This window comes from Peromyscus californicus, unplaced genomic scaffold (assembly GCF_007827085.1).
Source record: "Peromyscus californicus insignis strain IS unplaced genomic scaffold, ASM782708v3 Scaffold_7__1_contigs__length_154581171, whole genome shotgun sequence".
Taxonomy (NCBI): domain Eukaryota; kingdom Metazoa; phylum Chordata; class Mammalia; order Rodentia; family Cricetidae; genus Peromyscus; species Peromyscus californicus.
In genome coordinates this window covers 88,079,725-88,103,302 of record NW_026294595.1, presented here as the reverse complement: position 1 = coordinate 88,103,302, position 23,578 = coordinate 88,079,725, and the positions used below count along the sequence as shown (strand labels likewise).

General features: G+C 41.5%; 2 protein-coding genes and 1 long non-coding RNA gene across 5 annotated transcripts in view; 2 read left to right on the top strand and 1 right to left on the bottom strand.

Annotated features, from left to right (window-relative positions):
- The window catches only part of LOC128102620 (uncharacterized), a 59,523-nt gene extending 58,820 nt beyond the window's left edge, over positions 1-703 (bottom strand). For both annotated transcript variants that reach the window (XR_008215470.1, XR_008215469.1), the window contains exon 1: positions 590-703. This is a non-coding gene — a long non-coding RNA (uncharacterized LOC128102620). The remainder of the gene's footprint in view (positions 1-589) is intronic.
- Arhgap11a (Rho GTPase activating protein 11A) lies at positions 487-18,916 on the top strand. Its single transcript, XM_052726537.1, has 12 exons — positions 487-1,517; positions 4,346-4,416; positions 6,356-6,452; positions 6,759-7,012; positions 7,741-7,904; positions 8,069-8,215; positions 9,745-9,819; positions 10,869-11,036; positions 13,512-13,638; positions 14,082-14,187; positions 15,989-16,127; positions 16,426-18,916. Exons 1-12 carry the CDS (start codon positions 1,389-1,391, stop codon positions 18,072-18,074), a joined length of 3,126 nt encoding a protein of 1,041 aa, XP_052582497.1. The 5' UTR covers positions 487-1,388; the 3' UTR covers positions 18,075-18,916.
- Positions 18,917-22,552: 3,636 nt separating this feature from the next.
- Positions 22,553-23,578, top strand: part of Scg5 (secretogranin V) — a 45,843-nt gene continuing 44,817 nt past the window's right edge. The window contains exon 1 of one of the 2 annotated variants that reach the window (XM_052726539.1): positions 22,553-22,681. The gene's annotated coding sequence lies outside the window, so the exon portion shown is untranslated. Of the gene's footprint in view, positions 22,728-23,578 lie in introns of both variants that reach the window. The other variant, XM_052726538.1, reaches the window with a different exon arrangement.

Sequence of the window (23,578 nt, the reverse complement as noted above, 5' to 3'; positions counted from 1 at the left end):
TAAGTACCTCCTCAGCAACAGAACTCGGTGGTGAGATTACTGGCCTTTGAAAATGGAAGGACAGCTCGGTAAATGTAAGCAGAAGTCCTGCATGTAAATTAGACAGCCGAGGTTTCAGTAATGGCCATGGCAACGGGTAACAGGGCTTCTAGTCCATTAACCAAATCCAGTAGAAACTATTGCAGCAGCCGCCTTCCGAAGACACTTTATTCCTCCACTATTCTCTCGCGACAAGTCATCTTTGTCGGACTTTACCTATGCATGGAAATTTAACACTATCATCAGTCTTCCAAGTAAGGATCTATTCTCACGGTTCCTATTCCCAATTAGGACCTTGGGGCCGGGTCTCAGAACCCGGCGTTTGTGATTATAACGAAAGCTGATTCACCCCGGCTTCCGTAGAAGCGGTTTTCTAGGTAACAGGTCCTTCAGCTTCAGCCGAGAAAGTAAACGGGGGGGGGGGGGGGGGGGAGGTGTCTATTCGAATCCCCGAGGTATATTGTCTGAAGCGCAAAGCAAATATATTCAGACACGCTTTAGGCATTTTTTTTTCCTCCAAAGAAATTGGCAAAGAGAATGTGGAACTCACTCTCCTTTCGCATTCCTTAAGCCTGCACACCACGCCCGTTGTGCTCGCCGCTTCGCCGGAACCTTTCAGACAGGCAGGTCCTGGCCACCCCGAGGGGGGGTCCTCATTTTGAAAACAGGAGCGGACCAATCAGATGCGCAGCGCTGTTTGGCGCTGGCGTTCAAGCTTGGCTGGGACTGCCGAGGTGCGGTCGCCGCGGTTCTGATGTGTGCCGAGAAGGTGGGGCGGAGGCATGAACCGAGCCACTAAGCTTTAGCAGGCGGGGGGCGGCAGGCAGGCTGATGGGCTAAGGGAGAGGCAGCGTGTGAGACGGGGTGACGGCAGGGACCAGCCCGGGCGGGGACCGGGACTGGGGGGGATCCCTGAGCAGCCGGCTGGCCCGGCTGGAGGGACGAGGTGAAGGTTGCGGTTCCATCTCAAAGATCTGAGCAGTCAAGGCCATCCTGCGTGGAAGAGGACAGGTGGAAGTGTCCGGAAGTGTGAGAAACCCGCAGCAGGCGTGGGTCCCAGGAAACGGAAGAGTCAAAGGAAAAAGGGAGGTTTGTGTAAGTAGCTGACAGGGCCGAGTGACCCGGAAAGAAGGTCGGTGGAAGTGAAACGAGTGAAGTGTGGCCGGAGAGAAGAAGGTCTGTGTAAGTGGATAGAGGATCGAAGGAAAGCGGTGGAAGTGGCCGGGGCCTGGGGCCGAAAGGCAGCGGAGCCGAGCTCAAGCCTGAAGGTGTTTGGAAGTTGGAAGACTTGGTGGCAAACGAAAGTCAGGACCCGGAGTCGGCCTCGGCGAGTGGGAGACGTGTTCGGGATGTGGGATCAGAGATTGGTCAGATTGGCCCTGCTGCAGCAGCTTCGGGCTGTCTATGGCATTAAAGTCAAGGGTGGCCGCGGGCAGTGTGATCGCAGGAGACACGAAACAGCAGCTACGGAAATAAGGGTAAGTTAAAACGTGTAGGGGCAGGGACACACCTCGTTTTTTCTAGATAAGAAAGACACGTGGTTAGAAGTGTCAAATTCAATCTGTGTGGTCGTTTGTCTATGTTTAAGGATTTTTTTTTCCCCCAGAAACTTTTCAGCATTGAAAATTGCATTATTTTCTCGCTGTAGCACTGTTTTGGACAAGAACGCTGCTAGATGCCAGTAGCCTCTCTCCGTTGTGACGATCAAACGCGCCTCCTTATAATGCCGGTTTATTTTTGCAATGCTAGGAATGGGATCCTGGGTCTCCAACTTAAACGCTGTAACTTAACTGATCTGATAATCTATTGTGTTTTAAATAAGCAGTATGTGGGTGGGGAGGGAAACAAACGACTTTCTGCGGGACTGGGTCGGAAAGTCAGTGCATTTCAAAACGAATCAGATGAGAAACTCAGCCTAAGCGTTAGAAATAGGCTTCATGTGATCTTTCTATATTCAGCAGCTTAAGAAAAGAGGCCTGCTGCCTGACCATATCACACTTCCTGGTCTCTTTAGCAGTATAAACATTAGCTGCCAACATCAGCCCTAGACTGAAACAAACCTGGTTTTTATGGTTTTTTTTAATAAGCAAAATGAGAATAGAGTGAGTTGAAGGTTTGTGTGTTTAATGATTTGTCACTGAGTGCATATTTCTAAAGCTTCAAAATCCCTCCCTCCAATTACTTTTGTGTGTGCACAGGCTCACTCATGCCACGAGCATGCATCTGGGGGTCAGAGGACAACTTGCATGAAATAGTTTTCTCCTTCCGTTATGTGTGCCTTAGGGATCAAACTCAGGTTGTTAGGCCCGGCAGCAAATGCTCTGCCCATCTAACCATCTCACTGGCCCATTTTTAAAAAAAAAAAAAATTATTGGTGGGAATTTGGAGTGAGATTTTACTCTTTATTGAGTAATCAAGACTTTCATTGTGAAGAACTGATAAGAAGTCATTTTAAAAGTATGTGGGTGGCCGGGCGGTGGTGGTGCACGCCTTTAAGCCCAGCACTCGGGAGACAGAGGCAGACGGATCTCTGTGACGAACGTTCGAGGCCAGCCTGGTCTACAGAGCAAGATCCAGGAAAGGAGCAAAGCTACACAGAGAAACCCTGTCTGGGGAAAAAAAAAGTATTTGGGTAATTTATTAGTACTTTGTAGTATTTGAAGACAAAAAAACTAATAAAATTAATTTGCATAATTTTGTTGTTTGTTAAGCAGTAGCCCAGGCTGACCTTGAACTCACTAGCTAAAGCTGCCTTCACCTCCGTAGTGTTGGGATTAGAGAGCTATGTCACCACACCCATGTAATGTTTGTTTATGGTTAAAAATTACAGTGGTTACTTGGGTTAGTAAAACTGTCTTTCCACAATCCTCAGTATAGGTATTTGCTTTTTTTCCTTCATTCCTTAACCGACAAATCCTGACATTTGCCTTTAGAGACAGGCCAGAGTTTTGACTCGTGCTTTACAGTTAACTGTGAATGTGGGCTGCTTGTTGGTTCTCACTAAACTTCAGTACCTTATTCTATAAAGTGGTAATTCCTGGTAAGTTCTGTAGGTAGGTCTAACACAGTACCTGCCACTTGCCACCTATTCAACTATGAAAATTATCCACGTCCTAATTAACTGTTACGTAGTATAAATTCAGCTATGAATGCTAGTAACTTATTTTAATGAGTTACAATTCTTTCTGTAACACGATGTCAGGATTCAGATTCAGACATAAGAGACAGAGAATGTTATAATGATTCGATTAAGGTTGCACAGCTAAACAATGGAAAAGCCAGGGTTTGAAAAGTGGCAGTCTTGCCATTGGGAACCTGATTTCTAATTGTTCTTGACTGGGTGGTCTTTTTTTGCTTGGAATATTTGTCAGAACAAGCCAAGTGATAGAAACAGGACTAGTAAAGTTTCATTATTGCATTGAATCATGAATAGTGCCTACTGATCTCAGTCAGAAGTACTTGAAGAGCAGTTACAGAGAGCAGGTACGTTTGAACTAAATCAGCATGAGGTTGGGTACACTGATTTAATTTTGAGTCTGCAGATGTATACAGCTTGACTTTCAATCCAGTGGAAAGCCACAGTCTTCATGCTCTGTGGCATGTTTTTAGGAAGTTTACGATCATGTAGGAAGATAGTGGCAAAACCACCCAAAACACAAGTGGGATCCTCGGTGTTTTAAACTGAATGTGTATTCTTTAAAGTGAGTCTCAAAGTAGCTGAATGAAAATTGTCTTAAATGTTCACAGTCTTGGCCTTGTGTACCTCAGGACACAGTTGAAAAGCACTCCGCTGTACAGCATGGGAAAGTTGTAAGGTCTAAAAATACCCACATCTGATGCATTCTAGGAAGGACTCAAATGTGACAGGAGTTCAGTTCATGTTTTACTTACCAACTGACTTAGTCTTTTGTGTGAATTAGTAGGACAACTGGAGAAATGTATAAATAAGGTCGTTGAAGAAATGTAGAGCATGGGGAGGTGTTAATATTTGGACTAAATTTGGTCTAAGAATTAAGCACTGATTGTATCAGTTTCCCTTAATGAGGTCAAAGACTGGCTGTATGAACAAGATTATTTGAAGGCAGTGGTTTTATCTTGGTGTCTTTGTACGCAAAACAACATCTAGCTTCATGTCTTGTAGGAGATACTTGCTAGTAAATATACTTCAAATAATTGTTTTGTATTGATTCATAGCTTGGAGTTCATTTCTGATAATGTTTTTCTTCCTAAGATCTTTATTTGCCTAATGTTAAAGATTTTATTTTATGCCTAATACTGTGTTGAGTAACTGAGTTTGTCATTTTAGGGTAAGATATTTGGAGTTCCTTTTAATTCATTGCCTCATTCAGTTGTTCCAGAATATGGACACATTCCAAGGTAAGCAGTCTTCAAAATGAAGAGAATATTCCAAACAGGTTTTAAAAATAGTGTTAAAGGTTTCAAAAATAGTTGATTGGTGCATACATTTACTTAAAACCACATTATTTCATTTCTGAACATTACCTATTATCAAAAACAAAAACATCGGGCTAATAAGATGACTTAGTGGGTAAAGGCGCTTGCAGCATAAGCCTGGTGCCAACCCCATGTATAAAGGTAGAAGGCGAGAACCCAGCTTCACAGAGTTGTCCCCTGCCTCCACCATGGGTGCTGCGGCCCGCTCACTCACACATACACATCATACACTTGCTGCTCTAACAGTTTAGAGTCTTAGATCCAGGAGTAATGACTGCAAGTTTGTTGTAATCTCTGGACTGCTGTAAGTAAACAAAAACAGCTGACTGCCTTTCACCATCCTCTAGGACTGACGTTCGGGCACTCAGTGTCAGTACAGCTCTGTCACTGCTTGTAGCTGGCATACTTCCTAATTTTTTGGTGCCAGCTGTTGAATCTAATGTTAACATTGTTGAGATCAGTTTAGAGGTAAAATTGAACCTTCACCCCTTAACATGAGAATGAGTATAAGGACAGAGAAGGATTCTACTTTTCCAAGAAAAAAATGTTAGAATGAGGAAAACTTGGTGTTGTTTGGGGGGAAATATAGGCCGATGGCTATGTAAAGCTATGCGTACTGTACCAGGTCACCACCCATGGAGAGACCATGGATAGAGAAGGCCTTGGGCCAGGCAGGCATGGTGGTGAATACTTGCAATCCCAACACTTGGCAGATGGAGACTGACAGTCACCCTGGCTACACAGCAAGTGTGAGGCCAGTCTAGGCTACACAGAACTTTGTCTTCAAAAAAGACTTAGAACAAAGCCCAGGTCCTTCCACATGGAGACACTAAGTAGAAGAGGAGGAACTTAAAAGGAGCTTGAGAAAGAACAGTTTAGGGAGATAGCAAAAGAACTAGAGGAACGGTGAAAAGGACATTTTTGAGCAGGGGAGCGGTCAGATGTGTCACGTGTCGATGAGTTAAGCATTACGAGGGGACAATGGATTGACAGTTGATTTGGTGAGACAAAGGACATCGGTGTCCATGGTGGAGCTGTTTGACAGGAGTAGCGTGGGTGAATGTGTCCAGTCGAAGGTTAGGTAGAGGTGGGGATGTGATAAACAAGGCAAGTCTTGTGTTATGAAGAGAGGCAGAAAAGAATATGGACTTGATAGGACACATTTGTGTTAAACAGAGAAAGCCCGAAGTGTGTGAACTCCTAATGAGTGTGCTGTTCACATGGGCACAGTCAAGTCAAGGACCCCATGGAGGAATGGAAAACCTTCCTACAGGCTGAGGCTCAGAGGGAAATGGCAAAGCCTTCTTTGGAGGACTGAGGACAGGTGTTCACAGTGTGTTGAGAAAATGTCCACTATAGCCCTCCACCCCACCTGGAATGAAAACTGATGTTCTTCAAAAACTGCTCCTCTGGAGAGTAGCTAAACTTGTCTCCTTGATTCAGCTGTATACTGTAAATCCTGCCTTTTTGTTTATCTGTGTGTAATAACCCTGCCTGCTTGTTCAGCAGTATGCAATAACCTAACCTCCCTGTTCGAGTCTATATAATAAACACACTGAGCATGAGGAGGGGGCTAGTCCACCTGACCCCAGCTCTTTGTGTCTGTCTTTTCTTCATTCTTTTGCCACCCTTTGTCAGTTCTTCCCCTGGAGCCTTGCTAGTGTGGCGCACATTGATGCTGCCCTGAGTAAAGCTATAGACCTTAGAGAAACAGTTAGGAAGCCAGGAGAACAAGTAAATATTTTGTTACAAGGATCGAGTGGATTTTTGACATTGGAACAGGCTGCTATGTATTTGGCAGTAGAATGAGGTTATTGAGGTGTGTATCTGGACCCTTGAAAGAACATGACTTCTCTTTCAGCTTTCTTGTTGATGCATGTACATCTTTGGAAGAGCATATTCATACAGAAGGGCTTTTTAGGAAGTCAGGATCTGTTATCCGTCTAAAGGCACTAAAGGTAAGCATCGTTTTTACTTTTTTACTAGTATTGTTCCTGATTTGATTTTTACAGTTGAATTATTTTCCTAAAAGCAATTGTAAGTTATTTACATACTGCTTTAAAAATACAGCATGCTTTCAAATTTGTGCTCTTCATTTTTGTACTATATGAAAAGAAAACGTAGCTTTATTATTTTTAGCCTTTTAGAAAGAACTACTATTTTAAACAAGGTTTGGGAGAACCTTTTTAATTAGATATGATAACCATTACTGTATTTAATATACTTACGCTTCTAGAGTGCTCAAGATTCCTGTGTCTTTTCAGAGTAAACTGGACCATGGTGAAGCCTGCCTGTCTTCTGCACTTCCGTGTGATGTTGCAGGTCTGCTTAAGCAGTTCTTCAGGGAACTGCCAGAGCCTGTCCTCCCTGCTGATCTGCACGAAGCTCTGTTCAAAGCACAACAGTTAGGAGCAGAGGAGAAGAATCAAGCTACATTGTTGCTGTCCTGTCTGGTGGCCAATCCTACAGCTGATATATTAAGATACTTCTTTAACTTTCTCAAGAATGTTTCTCTTAGGTAAGTGGTAATTAATTAAAAGCCTTGAGAAGGAGCTACCTAAGATGTCCAGCTACCTAAAGGTGTTCCTAGTAGTTAATAAATTTAATTTGGAGTGAAAACAATTTAATGAGTCTTTACTATAGGAAATATACCCTGTGTAATTTAAGAAATAGTATAACAACTGATTTAATACTTTACATCATTAGATTCTTGATTAGGGATGCCTTAAGGGCTTATTGGTATTTACAAGATTCAGTGTCCACTGGATGGATTTTGGTTGCTGTGCTTTTAAAGCCTTTGAATTGTGTTTCTTAATTTTCCTCTTCCTGCTGTCAGTGAACCTACTTGTTTTGTTTATAATTGATACTGCCTTCTATGCTTCATTTTCTATGTGTGGCTCTAAAAAGCAGGTAAACAAACATAATCTGTGTAAAAGGACGAAGTGTGACCTGATTAGTGTGGTATATTTAAACCTATGAGACCATGTATTTTGGGTTCTTATGTTCTTTCGTTTTGTGGTGCTAAGGTTGGAACTCAGGCTTTCTGCCTAGTAGACACTCTATGGATAAGCCATACTTAGTGCTCTTCCGCCTTTCCTTTGTCCTTCCTTCTGCAGACCCCTTATGTGGGTGATAGATGAGGGCTGTTTTACATACAGGTGACAGCTAAAGTAAATGTACTCAATACGTTATTTTAACTTTCTGTAGTTCTACCTTTTTGCCATTTAATAAAACCTTTTTCATCAGGGCGAGTGAGAATAAAATGGATAGCAGCAATCTTGCAGTAATATTTGCACCGAACCTTCTTCAGACAAGTGAAGGCCATGAGAAGATGTCTGCTAACACAGAGAAAAAGCTACGATTGCAGGCAGCAGTAGTACAGACTCTTATTGATTGTGCATCGGATATTGGTAAGAGGTAGTTGCATTGTCACATAGTAGGATTTATTTAAATGAGGGAGATCCTGGCTTCCAGCTGAAGACAGCTGTTAGAAAGGGATTGCATTATTACCTATACTTTGGGATGGGGAAGGGAGGAAGGAAGGAATAATTGTCTTATGAACATTTCCATTTAGGACGTGTGCCAGATTTTATTCTGGAAAAGATACCAGCCATGTTAGGTATTGATGGTCTCTGTACTACTCCATCCCTGGAAGGCTTTGAAGAAGGAGAATATGAAACTCCTGGTGAATGTAAGAGAAAAAGAAGACAGAGTGTTGGAGGTAATAGATGGTCTCATTTTAGGGTAGTACCCAGATTGTATCTCAAATGCAAATGTCAATATTAGCTGTGGTATGTGTCTTTTGGATGCCTAGTTGGAGAAATGAAACATAGGCATATTAGAAGTTCAAATGATAATACAATCTAAAAGTAAGTGCTTAAATCTTTAACAGACAATTCCTTGGACTCTAAGCACCAGGGACTTGTCAAAGAGGAAGTCAAACTAAGCCTTATTTATTTATTGTGCTGGGAATTGAAACTAGGGCTTCATACAGGCTAGGTAAGCACTGAGCCTCTGAACTGTATCCTCAGCCCTCAACCTGGGTCTACTTGAAGGATGGATAGAATACAGAGAAATTGAGTGACAGAGCAGAAAACTTACATTCTGTACTAGTTGAGAAATGTAGAACAGACACAAGTCTATCCTAGGAGCAGATCAGTGTGCTTTGAGTGATGTGTTCTCTGTGTGCATTTGATGGTATAATGTGGAACTAGAGGCCAGGCCAAGGACAGACTGATACCTGGGTACTGGCTAAATGTTGGAGGGTTATAATTTGAGGTTGACATTATTGAAGTATGTTGTAAATTTATCTGATTTGAAGAACTGCCACCTGGAGGTAGAGAGAATGGTAAGAGGTGTGGCAACAATACAGGTGCCAGATCTTTGAAGAGCTTAGTTGTGAATGAGGAGTGGAGTCAGTAGTGAAGGAAATGCTACTGAAGAAGACTCAAAATGAACCAAAGTTCTGTCATGGTGATAGTAGTTCCTGGCTCCTCTGGGTCAGGAAGGGCGAGGCCATCCCTTTTCCTTGGGAGACTTCCCCCAGTGTGTTGTGCACACATGCATGGGTAATTATGGGGACATCAGGACAACCTTGGAAGTCAGTCCTGCTTTCTCCCTGTTTTGAAACAGGCTCTCCTGTTTGCCGCTGTGCACTCTAGGTTAGCTGTGCTGTCCCACGAGCCTCCAGGGACTCTGCTATCTGTGCTTCCCAGTCTCCCCAAAGGAGTACTGAGACTATAGATACTATATACGACCATACTAGTTTTAACAGGGGCTCTGGGGATTTGAACTTAGGTCCTCACACTTACACAGTAAGCACTTTATCTACTGAGCCATTTCCTCACCCGATTTCTTTCCTTTTGGAGTATCATTGCTTTTGGAATCTTTTGGCTTAATTATTGCTTTCTTATATTCTTTCTTTGCTACTTTTGTAGGTTCCTTTTATTACTTCTCTTTTATTTTCATGGGACTGCTGTGTCTCAGCAGGACACAATTTCAAAGGACACAAATTGGATGGCTTAGAAATCACAGTTCTAGAGGCCAGTCTATAGTGTCAGCTGTGCTCTGAAATCTGTAGGGTAGATTGCTTTCTTTCCTCTTCTTGGCTTCTAGAACACAATTCTACCTATAAAACTTCCTGGCACAAATGTAAATATTTCTTAGACATGGGTCATCTTTATTATTGGTATAAGGCAGATTATATTACATTTTAATTGCTTATGTAACTGTAGATACCTTGCATTTCAGATTTTGTTAATGGAGCACTAAATAGACTTAAATCTAGCAGAACACCTTCTGTTACACCTCAACAAGATAGAATTGGTAGGTGTTTGTTATATATAAACATTTAAATAAAAATGTCTTTAGTGCTGTGTAAAAACAATTATAATAATTGCTTAATTTAATTATCAAATCTCAGTACTAATTTCCTTAAAAGTATTGTACTGTGTATATTGTTGTATTACTAGTTACATTGACTGTGATGAATTCAAAATTGTAAGAAGGTTAGAATTTCTTTATCTGTTTTCATTTTTAAATAATCTTTTTTTTTTGGTTTTGGTTTTTCGAGACAAGGTTTCTCTGTGTAGCTTTGTGCCTTTCCTGGAACTCGCTTTGGAGACCAGGCTGGCCTCGAACTCACAGAGATCCGCCTGCCTCTGCCTCCTGAGTGCTGGGATTAAAGGCGTGCACTACCACCGCCTGGCCTCATTTTTAAATAATCTTAATCATGATTTTTCAATTGCTTATGATTTAGAGCATTTGAAAACGGCTCAACTTCACTTTGTATCAGAATAAGAAAGTTGTTCATTCTGTATTCTAATGTTTATACTGGTTTGCTTGCTGGCAAATGTATTTGGCCAACACAGACAGCATGATGTTTTGTTTTTTAGTGAAATGAATTGGTGAACACTCACTTATGAGAAGCAAATAGCAGTTAGTTTTGTCTTTTTATCTTGAATGTAGTTTTCTTCCCTGTATTGATGTTCTTTCATCTGTATTATATATGTCCATTGCTCTATTTACTTTAAGTTACTTCTGCTTTTTAAGAACCTTGCTGAACTCAGTATGGTTGCTTTGGTCCTTAGCCCTAGTACTTGGGAGAACATGGCAGAAGAATCTCATGCCCAAGTCCTATCTGGGTACATAGTAAGGAAACCCCATCTCAAACAATTAAAAAAAAAAATCTTGCCTCTTTGTAACTTTGCTATTTTTATTTTAAATAATTGCAGAATATTAATTAATATTGGATCATGGAAATGTATCTCTCACATTCTTTTGTTAACCTCTAAATAATAGTGCTTATAAGAAATTAAAGCTCTTGTCTGTTACCATCTGTATGGAGAAACAAGTCATTTCTGTGTGGTTTTCAGCCCAGGCCTCTGTATCACCATTGATTCTCACACCAAGTGTTAAGCGAAAACTGCCAGGAGAGTCTTCTCATGCCTTCTCAAGTAAGAAAAGGAAGTCCATCAAACACAACTTGAACTTTGAGCTGTTGCCAAGTCATCTTTTCAGCAGCAATTCTACACCAGTATCAGGTAGCAAAGAGAATCTTTATCATTGGGTTGTAAACATTAACATGAGGGCCTGTTCTCAACAAATAACTACTTAGATTAATACCACACACAAGAGCCAAAAGTGACATTTTTCCAAATTTCTGTATTTTATAAGATCTCCTATTCTTTTTTTTTTTTTTTTTTTTTTTGGTTTTTCGAGACAGGGTTTCTCTGTGTAGCTTTGCGCCTTTCCTGGATCTCGCGCTGTAGACCAGGCTGGCCTCGAACTCACAGAGATCCGCCTGCCTCTGCCTCCCGAGTGCTGGGATTAAAGGCGTGCGCCACCACCGCCCGGCTTAAGATCTCCTATTCTTAAAAAACAAAACACACAAAAAAACCCCACCAATTTAATAAAAATAAAGTGTTTATGTTTTATGGGCAAGTCCAGTGAAGTTATGGTAAATAACCAAGCATTTGGGCTTCTATGGATGGCATGGGTACTCAGGTTTTATGTGACTGGACGTGCTAGGTCCTGTTTTCTCAGGATCCATATGTAGGGCTCTATTGTCATCTTCAGATAGCTAAAGTCCGAAGTTTCCCGGAGTCTATAATGTTATTCAAGTAGGTTTACAAAAGCCTTAAAACTTGGGGCAAGGCAATCAGCATATAATTTCAGAAGTTTGTTGTTTCTCTTCATTTCAGTGACATTCAGAATTCTATTAGCTATTGAATATATGTTTTTATTGCCAGAGTCTTAGACTTAGTTTATTCTTATAGCACACACAGAATATAAATTGACTTATGTTAACTTTATCATCAACCAAAAGTGAAATGAAACAAAACCTAGGGATGAAACCCAAAACCTAGGGGTTCCCTATCTCAATTTGTCACATTAAAACAGAATCTGAGTCTATAGATTTTAATAATTGTTTGCTTCAGGCACTATTGAGTATTTCATTTTGAGCACAAGAGCTGACTGATGAGTTCTTCCCCAAAGACTTTCGGTTTAGTTTCTTTTGAGGGTTCATACTTTGCTTAAATTGAAGAGTAGCAAGTTGTGGTTTTTCCAGAAGGAAAACCCTCACAAGTTAGCTGTGCAGGGCTTATTACAGTAGAACGACAGGAAGGCTCATGACTCCATCTGTGGCGCCTTCAGTGACCAGAGGCTGGAGACTTAAACTCCTAAAGAAACTTCATACTGTGTGATGTTTACAGTCCTGTCCAGATCGGAAGGCTTCTTAGTCCAGTGGCCATTGGGAATTGGAGTCTTCTGTTAGCTGCTCCCCAAAGTGGAAATGTTCTTGTGTTTTTCTGAACTGAGTTTGAGTTTGAATCACCAGTGAATTTTCATTATGAAACTTCAGCAGTGATTCTATTGCTGTTAGCTCTCCATCGTTCTTTGGTCTGCTTGCTTAGTCACCAATCAATAAAATATATCTGTAAGTAAGAAAGGAGGTTGGTTTCTACATTTGAGATTAAAAAGACCCTCTTTTTTCCCCTCAGTGTATAAAGACATTAATCTACAGTTCATGTGCTACTAATACTATTTATAATTTTGTGTCTAATTCCATTTACATTATTCTGCCTACTCTAACTGCTGCTTGTAACCACATATGTTTTCAAGATGACTAAATCACATTGGATGTGTTATATTGACCCCTAAAATGTTCTTGACCTAATGCATGCAGAAGTCTCCAAGATCATTCTTTATTTTTGTGACTAAACAAACCCATGAGGACTTCTTTGGACACTTTGTGGGGTTTTTGTCAATAATGAATTGACAGTTTGTATTTGTTGGAAGTTTACTGCATATAATTAGGACATAAGTCAAATGTATATGTACCTCTGTAACCTCCATAATTTTTTTTATATAACAGATTGCATGGTATAATAAAGAAATTGAACATTGTTGTAAACACAAATTACTTGTCTAGAACCTGGCAAGGATGAATGGGTTAGGCAGTTTTTGTTTGGTTGACAAAAATTATTGGCAAATTATACTTGTCTGATAGATGTTTGACTAGCAATTGTATCCTGAATGCTCACATTCAAAATTTGTCAATAGTTTAATTTTTTTAAGTTTTTTATTAGCATATATTATGCATAATGGGTTTTACTATGACATTTTCATTCATATATATCCCTCCTTACTTCTAGTAATTCCTGACAGTAATATTTATGTTCATCAAGGAGCTGTATTTCTAGAGTCTGAAGCCATTTAGTAAGTGATAGGCAATTTCTACTGTCTCCACAGCTTGCTCTTCAAAGTTTGGCAAGATATATTCCTCTCTTATTACTGTTTAAAGCAGATTAGTAATGTAACCTTTAATTGGCAACTGTTAAATAGGAGATTAATAGTTTCCTTTTTGATCAGTTATTGACACCCGAAACCTCTAACTAGAAATTGTGTTTCTTGTTGCAGCTTGGATGTAGAAATTAAACTTAAACCTACTTGCTGCAACTTTATACTTTGAAAAGTAAATGTGTGTGACGCATTACCTGCCCTTCTTTTTATAGTTCACTTTGATACGAGCCCGGATGGGTCATCGCAGAGTTCACTCTCTCCTATCGCCATGAGTGGAAACCACTTGATTGGTACAGACCTAAGGCGAAGTAAAAGAATTGCAAGCAAAAAGGTTTACAGGTAATCTGTCCAAGACGTGTCTTCTCACTGGGTGAGCGGTGGTGTGTGCTGTCATTCTACCAAAAGTTATTGTTTAATCATAGTTTTCAATCCCTTCAGTCTATACGTTCTTATTCATTATAGGCCCTTCGTATACCATCACAAAGGAAGCAAAAAAATACTAAATTGAATTTACTGTCCTGGTCTATGTTGATTGTATAATTTTACGTTTTGTTAGTTTTTGCAAGTAGTCTGTTCTAATGATCCTGGTTTATAAGTGACTAAGGATGATAAATCATTTTCATATACAGATATGCATTTATATGTAATATGTTAAAATTTCAGTCATTTTAAAAATTATTTAGTTATTAACAATATGATTTCTTTTGACTTAGTAGATTTTTATCTTGCAAGAATTTCTGATATTTATGCCACAAACTGATGTTTTAAATTGTACTCTTTAGGGTGGAGTCAGGAAAAGCAGGTTGCTTCTCTCCTAAAGTCAGTCGGAAAGAAAAGGTCCGAAGATCTCTTCGCCTGAAATTTAGCCTGGGGAAAAACAGAGACTCAGTAAGTGTCTTGTCCTGCGACAGAATACCCAACAAGCTACACAAAGGAGCAATCCCTTTGGTCGGTGTTTTTAGAAGTGTCAGCTCATCCTGGTGGGGAGAATGTGGCAAGTAGAGCCCTTCCCGTCATGGCAGCTGGGAAACAGACAAAAGGAATGCAGAAAGGGGCTGGGGTGAGGGTGGGGTACCATCCAGATCTAAGCATGCATCCTTCCCTCCAGCTCCCATCTTTTACCACTTCCCAGTAATGCTGTCAGATTATGAATCATTAATGGATTCATTCATTCATTGGGCCAGAACCCTCTTTTAATAATCTCTGGAAATGCCATCATAGATAACTGCAGAGGTGTGCCTATCTATTGTTATAGGCATTTCTTATTCACACTCACTATTAAGAACATTGTAGTGGCTTATGGCTTTATTAATCTGTTAGCATAACACATCATAGTAACATAAAATTGTAGACTGAAAACACTCTCTCACGCTTGCCTTCCTAATGAACCATGCACTACTGCTCTCTATCAACATTTCATCTCAGGACTCTTTAGAGCTGCTCCCATCAAGGGGTGGGGTGCACTCCTTGAACCTCATCTTAGTTAGACATCCACATTAAGTTCTCTGGATCACAGTACTCTCCAAAGCAAACTGATAGATGTCTTTGCTTGCAGGGTTTTTTGTTGTTTGATTTGGTTTAGATTTGGGGAGTGTTTGTCTTTTATTGTGCTAAACATGTATTGTGGCGCTGAACTCTGGTTTCTGCTTATTCCTTCTTGGATGTCTGTTTAGACAAAACCTATTGTCCACACCGTCCTTGCTGCAGCTGTCCCTACAACCAAGCCCTCTTCTCCCTGCTGTGCCCATTTCAGTTGTGCAGCATGCTCTTCCAACAGCTTGGGCTAGACTGTACACATTCTTGCTTCCTCCCTCACATCTCATGGGCCACATCTTGTCTGTTTGAGAAGCCTGCTTAATTTCTGCTCTTAGTTACATCCAAATTGTCTTTTCTCCTAGATAACTGCAGTTAATCGACTAGCGGGTCTGCCTGCTTCTATACTTTCTGCGATAGCTTCCCTCAAAAAACAGTCTTCTAAAAAACCAAGTTGTCATATTGCTCTGTTCTGAACCCTCCAGTGATATTTTTATTCTGACTGAAACCCCAGCCTCCTACATTAACCTGCATGCTCCATACGATCTGTTCCCAGAGCATATCTCTGAGCTCTGCTCCTGGCACTCCGCCTCCTCACTCTGCTTCCTTCCTGACCCTCTCCAGCTGTAGAGGCCACACTGCTAACTTCTCCCTAAAATGCGGTTGCACACAAGTCTTCTGTTCTTGCCCTTTATCTTCTCATCACCCTGTGTGAAATTATTCTCCCACCATCACCAGCCATGTCCTCCTTACTATTTTACTGTTCTCCACATCACTTTGACCCTGTACTATATTGATGTGATCTAATGTACTGTTTCCATCTACATCCCACCATCGAATGTAAATACTATGAGGGCAAAATTTTTACCACCCCGCCCCCACAGACATATAATTTGTAAACAGGCACAGGAATAAAATACGAGAATTTATTCTTTAATAATACTGAATATGTTATGCTGTTTTTATTTTACTTTAAAGAATATCACCTAAGTTTATCATTTCACCAGCAGACAAGAATATTTGTTTTTCTTACAAAGTTATCCTTCAATTATATAATCCTTTTTAAGTTGCTGATTTTAACACTTAATTGGTTTTAATTTTTTAATTAACTGGATTTGCTTAACTAAACCATTTTCAAATTTTCTTTTCTGTACAGAATGGATGTTCTGTCATCAATAGATATGAAAATGTTGGTCGACGACTAGCAAATCAACAGAGTCTAAAAAATAGGATTGAATCTGTAAAAACAGGCCTGCTTTTTAGCCCAGATATTGATGAAAGATTGCTAAAGAAAGGTACATTTACACAATACTGTAGAATTTTACTCAAAATTTTAGTTTCAGTTTCTTTAAGATAAAATATATTATTTTGTGCTCCAGAAGTTTAAAGTTCTCATTTGAATGGTGAAAATATTTGACTTGGCAGTATAGTTTTCTGTCAACAATTGGAGGATGCTTGTAAATGTCCACACTGGACATGTCTATCTTCAGTGTTTTGGAAATAATGCTCAATACCTTCACTTATCATATGTTTGGATTATATTTAAACTAGTTAAGACATGAAGTATTCAAAGCATCAACTGGTTTATTCTAGATGCCGAAAAGATGAGGAAATCTGAGGAACACTTACTAACTCCAGATGGACTAGATGGAACAGGTTCCAGGATGTCTTGGACAGAACCCAGCAATTCAAGTTTTCAAGACATGGGTGCAGGCGGAGCTTCTCCAGTAATGAGCAATCTTGAGGTGAAGAGCTTTTCTTTGGAGCCCAACAATACTGTTGACAACTCACCAGTTGTGTCCTGTGAACTCAGACCTTCCACCTTGCACAGTCAACCTGACAGCAGTGTGCTGGGGAGTTCCCTTAGTGGAGATGAAAGTAACCTGACCTCCGAGACCTTGCTAAAGATTCAGAAAGCGTTTTCCGAGTCTGGGAGTGATCTTCATACACTGATACATCGTGGGCAGTCCTCAGTCACAACCACAGGGGAAGAAAGTGAGGCCAGCGATGGGCCTGTGAGAGAACCAAGGGGAGATGATGGGGACTGCATTGGGGAAGATAGTGGGCCTGTGAGAGAACCAAGGGGAGATGACGGGGACTGCATTGGGGAAGATAGTGGGCCTGTGAGAGAACCAAAGGGAGATGATGGGGACTGCATTGGGGAAGATAGGGACTGTGTTCCAGAAAGAGATTTCTCAGCGTGTCCAAGTCCAACATTGGGCAGAGAAGCAAGCGTAGAATCTTATTCAACTCAGATGAAGGGGGAACATGAAGAAAACATCCAGTCAGAAGTGCCAGAAGCTGACTTGATCCTGCAAGAATTCCCCAGTGAGGAGCAAACGAAGGGACCACAGCCCCCAAGGAACCAACTAAATGCTCAGTCAGCGGGGAATGAGACTGTGGTGGAGGAGAGCTCCATGGCGTGTGAAGCCGCTGGGGAAGATGAAGCTCACTCTTCTTCAGAGCAGAGTGCATGCAGTGTGCTAGTCCCTTCAAAACCTCAGCCCCAGAGACTGGCTAAGCATCGGTCACCAGTGGGAAAATGCGATAATGCGGTTCCTGGAGGTTTACAAATGACGGAGCATGGCAAGGTTTCTGATCACATACAGTGGTTTAATAAACTTTCTCTAAATGAAGCAAACAGCACAAAAGTGAAGTCACCTCTGAAATTTCAGCGTACTCCTGTCCGTCAGTCTGTCAGAAGAATTAATTCTTTGTTGGAGTATGGCAGGCAGCCTGTGAGGCAGAAGTTGGCATTCTTTGGTGATGCAGCTTCTCCTCTGGTAAAGTCAGTGAGCTGTGATGGTGCTCTTCCCTCATGTGTAGAAAGTACATCGAAAGATTCCTCTGTTTCATGTACTAAATTAGGTCCCGAAGCACAGAAGTCTACGTCGTGTGATAAGTCAAATGATGCAATTTCAAAATCAAGCGTTGAATTAACTTCTAAATCTTTCTCAAAAGTTAAGAGACATCCAGATCCTGTGCATGCTTCTCTTGGAACTACTAGACTTTGTAAACAGGAGAGCAAATCTGATGGCCAAATTAAGTTTCCCTTGGATGATCTCACTAATCATGATAGATTAAAATTTGCTGTAAATAATAATACAGCCTTTCCTCCCGGAATGAAAAACAGAGTTCTTAGGAAACCATCAGAAAAAGAAAGGGTCTGGTACAAGGGTTCTCCCAAAAATCCTATTGGAAAGACTCAACTCCTACCAACAAGTAAGCCTGTAGACTTGTAACTGACAGATGTCATACTTGTCATCAGTGTTTATAAAGTTAGCAGTTGGTGGGATGGTTTGCAGGGTCATCGTGCGCTAGTGTGTAGCTAAGGATGCTTGTTAAGCAGCTTCTCTCTGAAGCAGCCTCACTGCTGGCTGGAACAATTTGGATTTTCATACTTGCACATAGAGCTGTTTTGTTTTTATTACTGAAGCATTTAAACTTCATTGTGATTTCTCGAAGCAAAGGTTATAATTAACTTTAAAAATCCTGTTGGCTAGATTTATTTAAAAGAGGGGCAGGTTTTTGGTTTGCATGCCTGATAGGAAGTTGTGCTTGGTTTTGGTCATTCCTCCAAGTCCATTACAAATCTCCCACGTTAAGGGAATGGGTAGCCCTGCCAATCTTATGTCTTGAGTTATATTCATGTCTGTTGTCTTGACCTAACTCCTCAGAGGTCTGCTAGTACTTATTCCTGTTTGGGGCAGAGGAATATGGTCAGTGTCTCTTGTAGGTGTATACAAGGTTTCACTTGAATCTTGAATTAAGGACAGTGGTTAAATCAGAATGATAACTAAGTTGCATTCATACATTATGGTGTTGAAGTAATTGATTAATTTTAAGCCATACTTTATTTTTGAAGATAATTTTGATCTATTTTGTCCAATATGAAAATGAAATTTTTAAGGAGGAATAATTAAGCTTGAAATTTTTAATCAAGGTTTTTTTCCTATGAAGGTGGTTGATTTTAGAATTTGAATTGCTAATGTACCTCTGTACATTTTGCTTAGATAAATATCTGATAGTCTTATCCTCTGTTTAAATCTTATTTATTTAGTGTACACATTAAAAAATAACTGCTGGAAAACGTCTTGCCTCAGAGTGTTGTGTTTCAGGTGCAAAGCATTGCACACACTATTAGTGTGTATTTTTGTGTGAGAGGAACTTCACGTCCTTGAGTTTGCTTTGCCAGGGTCTACTTGAAGATGTGTGGCTATTTTTTAGATTTATTTTATATGTGTGAGTGTTTTGGCTGCATCTATGTATGTAAACCCATGTAAATATAACACACGTGTGCCTGTTCTCCTCTGAGATGAGAGGGGGTTGAATACCCTGGATGGTTGTGAGCCTCTGTGTAGATTTTGGAAACTGAACCTGGATCCTCTGTGTAGGGCTGAGAACCAAACGTAAGTCCTATACAAGAGCATTAAGTGCTAGAAGTGTGCTGTGGGATGGTCTGTATGTCAAATGTGTTGCTGATTAGTCAATAAATAAAACACTGATTGGCCATTGGCCAGGCAGGAAGTATAGGCGGGACAAGGAGGAGAATAAATCTGGGAAGTGGAAGGCTGAGTCAGAGAGACACTGCCAGCTGCCATGATGACGAACAGCATGTGAAGATGCCGGTAAGCCATGAGCCACGTGGCAAGGTATAGATTTATAGAAATGGATTAATTTAAGCTGTAAGAAAAGTTAGCAAGAAGCCTGCCACGGCCATACAGTTTGTAACCAATATAAGTCTCTGTGTTTACTTGGTCGGGTCTGTGTGGCTGTGGGACTGGTGGGTGAGAGAGATTTGTCCTGACTGTGGGCCAGGCAGGAAAACTCTAGCTACAGAAGTGCTCTTATAACCACAGACCATCTCTTCTGCCCCAAGATTTCTGTTTATTTCAAGGTTATTTCCTATGTTCCTTAGTAATCCTTCCCCAGAACTAGTATATGGTTTACATAAAAACTAAAGCTCTCTAGTCTTAAACTTCATATTTATCTGATCAAAACAGACTAGCCATGCATTTAGGTATAGCTGGAATAGGTTGTGGATCCTTTACCTAAAATTGGTAAGAAGAGAAATTTCTCAAATTTTTGGAATATTTTCATAGGCTTCACTGGTTGAGTATCCTTAAAACATCAAGCTCAAGTGCTTCAAAATTTGAAACAAGCAGGGCGGCGGTGGCCCACGCCTTTAATCCCAGCACTCGGGAGGCAGAGCCAGGTGGATCTCTGTGAGTTCAAGGCCAGCCTGGTGTACAGAGAGAGATCCAGGACAGGCACCAAAACTACACAGAGAAACCCTGCCTTGAAAAACAAAAACAAATTTGAAACATTTTGAACTCTCAGCATATACTAGGAATTCCTCTATGATGTTAATGTGTCTAGTGCCTGGAGTATACCTGTAAAACTAGCACTCAGGATTTGGAGATGTGGGATATGGAGCTCTTATCTCAATTTTAAAAATGAAGAAAAATTCTACAAAATCCTTGACACTTAAGATTCCAGATCATTTCCTATTTGGGAGTCGAAAAAGCTTTAAAATGTGGTTTCAGCCAGGTGGTGGTGGCGCACGACTTTAATCCCAGCACTCGGGAGGCAGAGGCAGGTGGATCTCTGTGAGTTCGAGGCCTGCCTGGCCTACAGAGTGAGTTCCAGGAAAGGCGCAAAGCTACACAGAGAAACCCTGTCTTGAAAAAAAAAAAAAATGTGGTTTCATCTTTGTATTCATTTTTTTTTTTTTTTCTCGAGACAGGGTTTCTCTGTGTAGCTTTGCGCCTTTCCTGGGACTCACTTGGTAGCCCAGGCTGGCCTCGAACTCACAGAGATCCGCCTGCCTCTGCCTCCCGAGTGCTGGGATTAAAGGCGTGCGCCACCACCGCCCGGCCTGTATTCATTTTTTTATACGAAATGAAGATTGTTATTAAATTCATGGGCTGTATGATCAAATAGTATACATTTGTGCTTTCCAAAGTTAAAAGTGATGTGTACAGTAACTTCAAGAATTATCATTTTAAGTATAAAAACCTAATATGTGTTCTTTTATAAGAAATGAGCAGATTTTAATACGCAAAGAACTAAAGTTAGGTTCCTGGGAGCAACATCTTATAGTCACTGAGAACTTAATGTATGATTTTGAGAATCATCAAGTATAGGATATATATGAGTCATGGCTTATTTTAAATATAATCTTAGTCAAGTGTACTGGTACGTGCCTGTAGTCACGGCTCCTCCGGAGGCTGAAGTAAGTAAAGATCATTTGAGACCAGCCTGGGAAAAGTCTTGTATTTGAGCTGGAATGTGAGTTGTTACCCACAGGCTCTTGCTGAGAGCTTGGTACCTAGCTGGTGGCACTGTTTTGATGTAGAACTTTGAGGAGGAAGTAGGTCCCTGGGGCTGTGTCTTTGAGCAGTACACCTTATGTGTTCTACTGTTTATCCCGACTCCATGTGCTCCCACCGTCCTGTTCTGACTCACTGTGTGTTCATAAACTAGTGGAACCCACAGTCATGTACTGAAATCTCAGCAGTTGTGTGCCAAAATAAAATTTCTTTTCTTTCTCTCACCACTTTGTCAGCAGAACGAAGGCTTACATACCCTGTCTAAATTACAGCACAGTGTGAATTATAGACATTTTTGGTATGTTTCAGGCGACTACACGGCCAGCAAGATGTGGTGACCCATTTTTCCAACCTTAGGTTGAATGTAACTGACCGATTTTGAAGAAAACTTGAGGATAAACAGTATTCATTAGTAATAAACGTTGCGTACCATCATAAGCTTTGAACCTGGAGTCAGCGGCTATTTGTCATGTTGATTGAAACAAAAAGCATCCAGGGAAGAAAAACCGCTGGGAAGGCTGCCTGGCTTGCCACAGAAAGCCCTCTCACAAATCTCCCTGCCTCTCTTCATTGCATTAAAATGCTAATGGGTTTGCTGCTCCAAGCTGCAGCAAGACGAGAGCTGAATTCTAACCTCATCATGGAACTTACTATTTCCCAGAAGTTTCCCCAAAGGACTCAGTCCTAGTTGTTGGATGGGCGGGCTTTGTGGTGTCTACTTGGTTTCTTTCAGGGCTAGGAATCTGGGCCCCATCACTGGCACCACGAAATATAATAAATTGCAGGTTTGCTTGGGCAAGTTCTGCATGTCCTGAAGTATGGTTTCTCCTGGTGAACTTTAGAAGCAATGCTTACAGCTTTCAGAACCTCCAGGTACCCTGAGGGGTTAAAGGAAAGGCAGGGTAGAGGTGGCACTGTCACCAGGACCCCTTAGGACTTGGATTTTTCCCAGTCACCACTGCCATTGCCACATTCAGGACAAATGCACGTTTTCTCTCATAGATGGGTCTCTTAAGTTTTCTATCTGTCTGTGTGAGTGTAGGTCATGAGACTGAATTGGACTATGAAAGGGAAAGCTTAAGCGAGGGAATAAGGAAAAGATACAAGAAAAGAGGCTTATGAACATGTCAGTAGGAAACCGTTTGTATGCTAATTTAAAAATCGTTCTAGAAGATGGCAAAATTAAAGGTGTACTATCTAGCGGTGGTCTACATTTAGGTAGCTGCTTGAGACTGATAAAGGCGGTAAATAACGTTTGTAGGGGTTGATGCAGAAAGGGAGCACTGGAGAAGTCTTACAGTGAAGAGACACTCAGAATGCCGGGTTGGAGTGCAGGCTCCAGGCCAGAGATGCAAGCGTCTGGAATGCCTTTCAGGAACCCTGGGAAGGCCTCTTCCACCTGCTAGGGGCGGGGCCGGGGTGGAGCTAGGATGCTGAGGGAGGTGACGCAGGAGCTATCCAGCTCGTCAGTTCCCTGCTTTGGACCAGATTGCAACAAGCTCGCCCGCGGCCCTACGGTGAGTTCCTCAGTGAAGCAGCCAGGCTAGGCAGCCGGCAGAACGCGTGAGTACTTGGGTTCATAAGGTAGGGAAAGATGCCCTCCAGAAATCCTTGAACTTGAGGCTGGGGTCAGACAAAGGATGGGTGCGGGGATTACAAGGGTTGGCTATAAATAAGGGGTGGGAGGAAGAGTTCCGAGAGCGGCGATTGGGTAGTTCTTCAGTTGGTTGGCCAGTCAAGAAAACATCCTGTATTCGGAGTTCATGGAGAAAGATGGAGATAATGGAGCCTGGTGCCTGCATCTGGCCCTTTCATCACAGCTGAAGATTATGCTGTTAAAACAGCCGTCCTCGGTTCAATGATGAGCAAGGCCAGGAAAGGCTTTTAGCTGCAAGGAAGAAAAGACATTAGCTGAAGCGAATATTTATTTCGGTTTTAGGAATGATGCTTGGCTTGTTCCCCACTGTTTCAATCCCTACCCCTGTGAATGCTCAAAAAGGTTTATCTGGCTGTTGCTTGAAGCACCCATTCAAAACAAGCAGCTTCCAGGGACGCTGTGTACATACTGTTTCCTTGCTCTGCAGGCATGTCCGTGGACAGCAACATGTAGGGCAGGTTGACAGCCCACATATCCCCGCCCCCCCAACCCCCCACCCCATTTCACTGTCTTCCCTCTCCTCCCTGCCGCCTCCGCAGATCTCAGCTTCTAGAACTGTGAACCCTGAACCGACGCTGCCAACACGGGAACAGAAGCGCAGGGCCTCACTGTGCACCTGGCATTGCTCCGTGCTCCTTTCCATGATTTTGATCTTTATCCTAACAATAACTCTGTAAGGCAGGTTGTTACTATTCTCATTCTGCAGAAGAGGAGGCGGGGGTACTTGCCCAACATCACCTAGGTGGCACACAGTGAA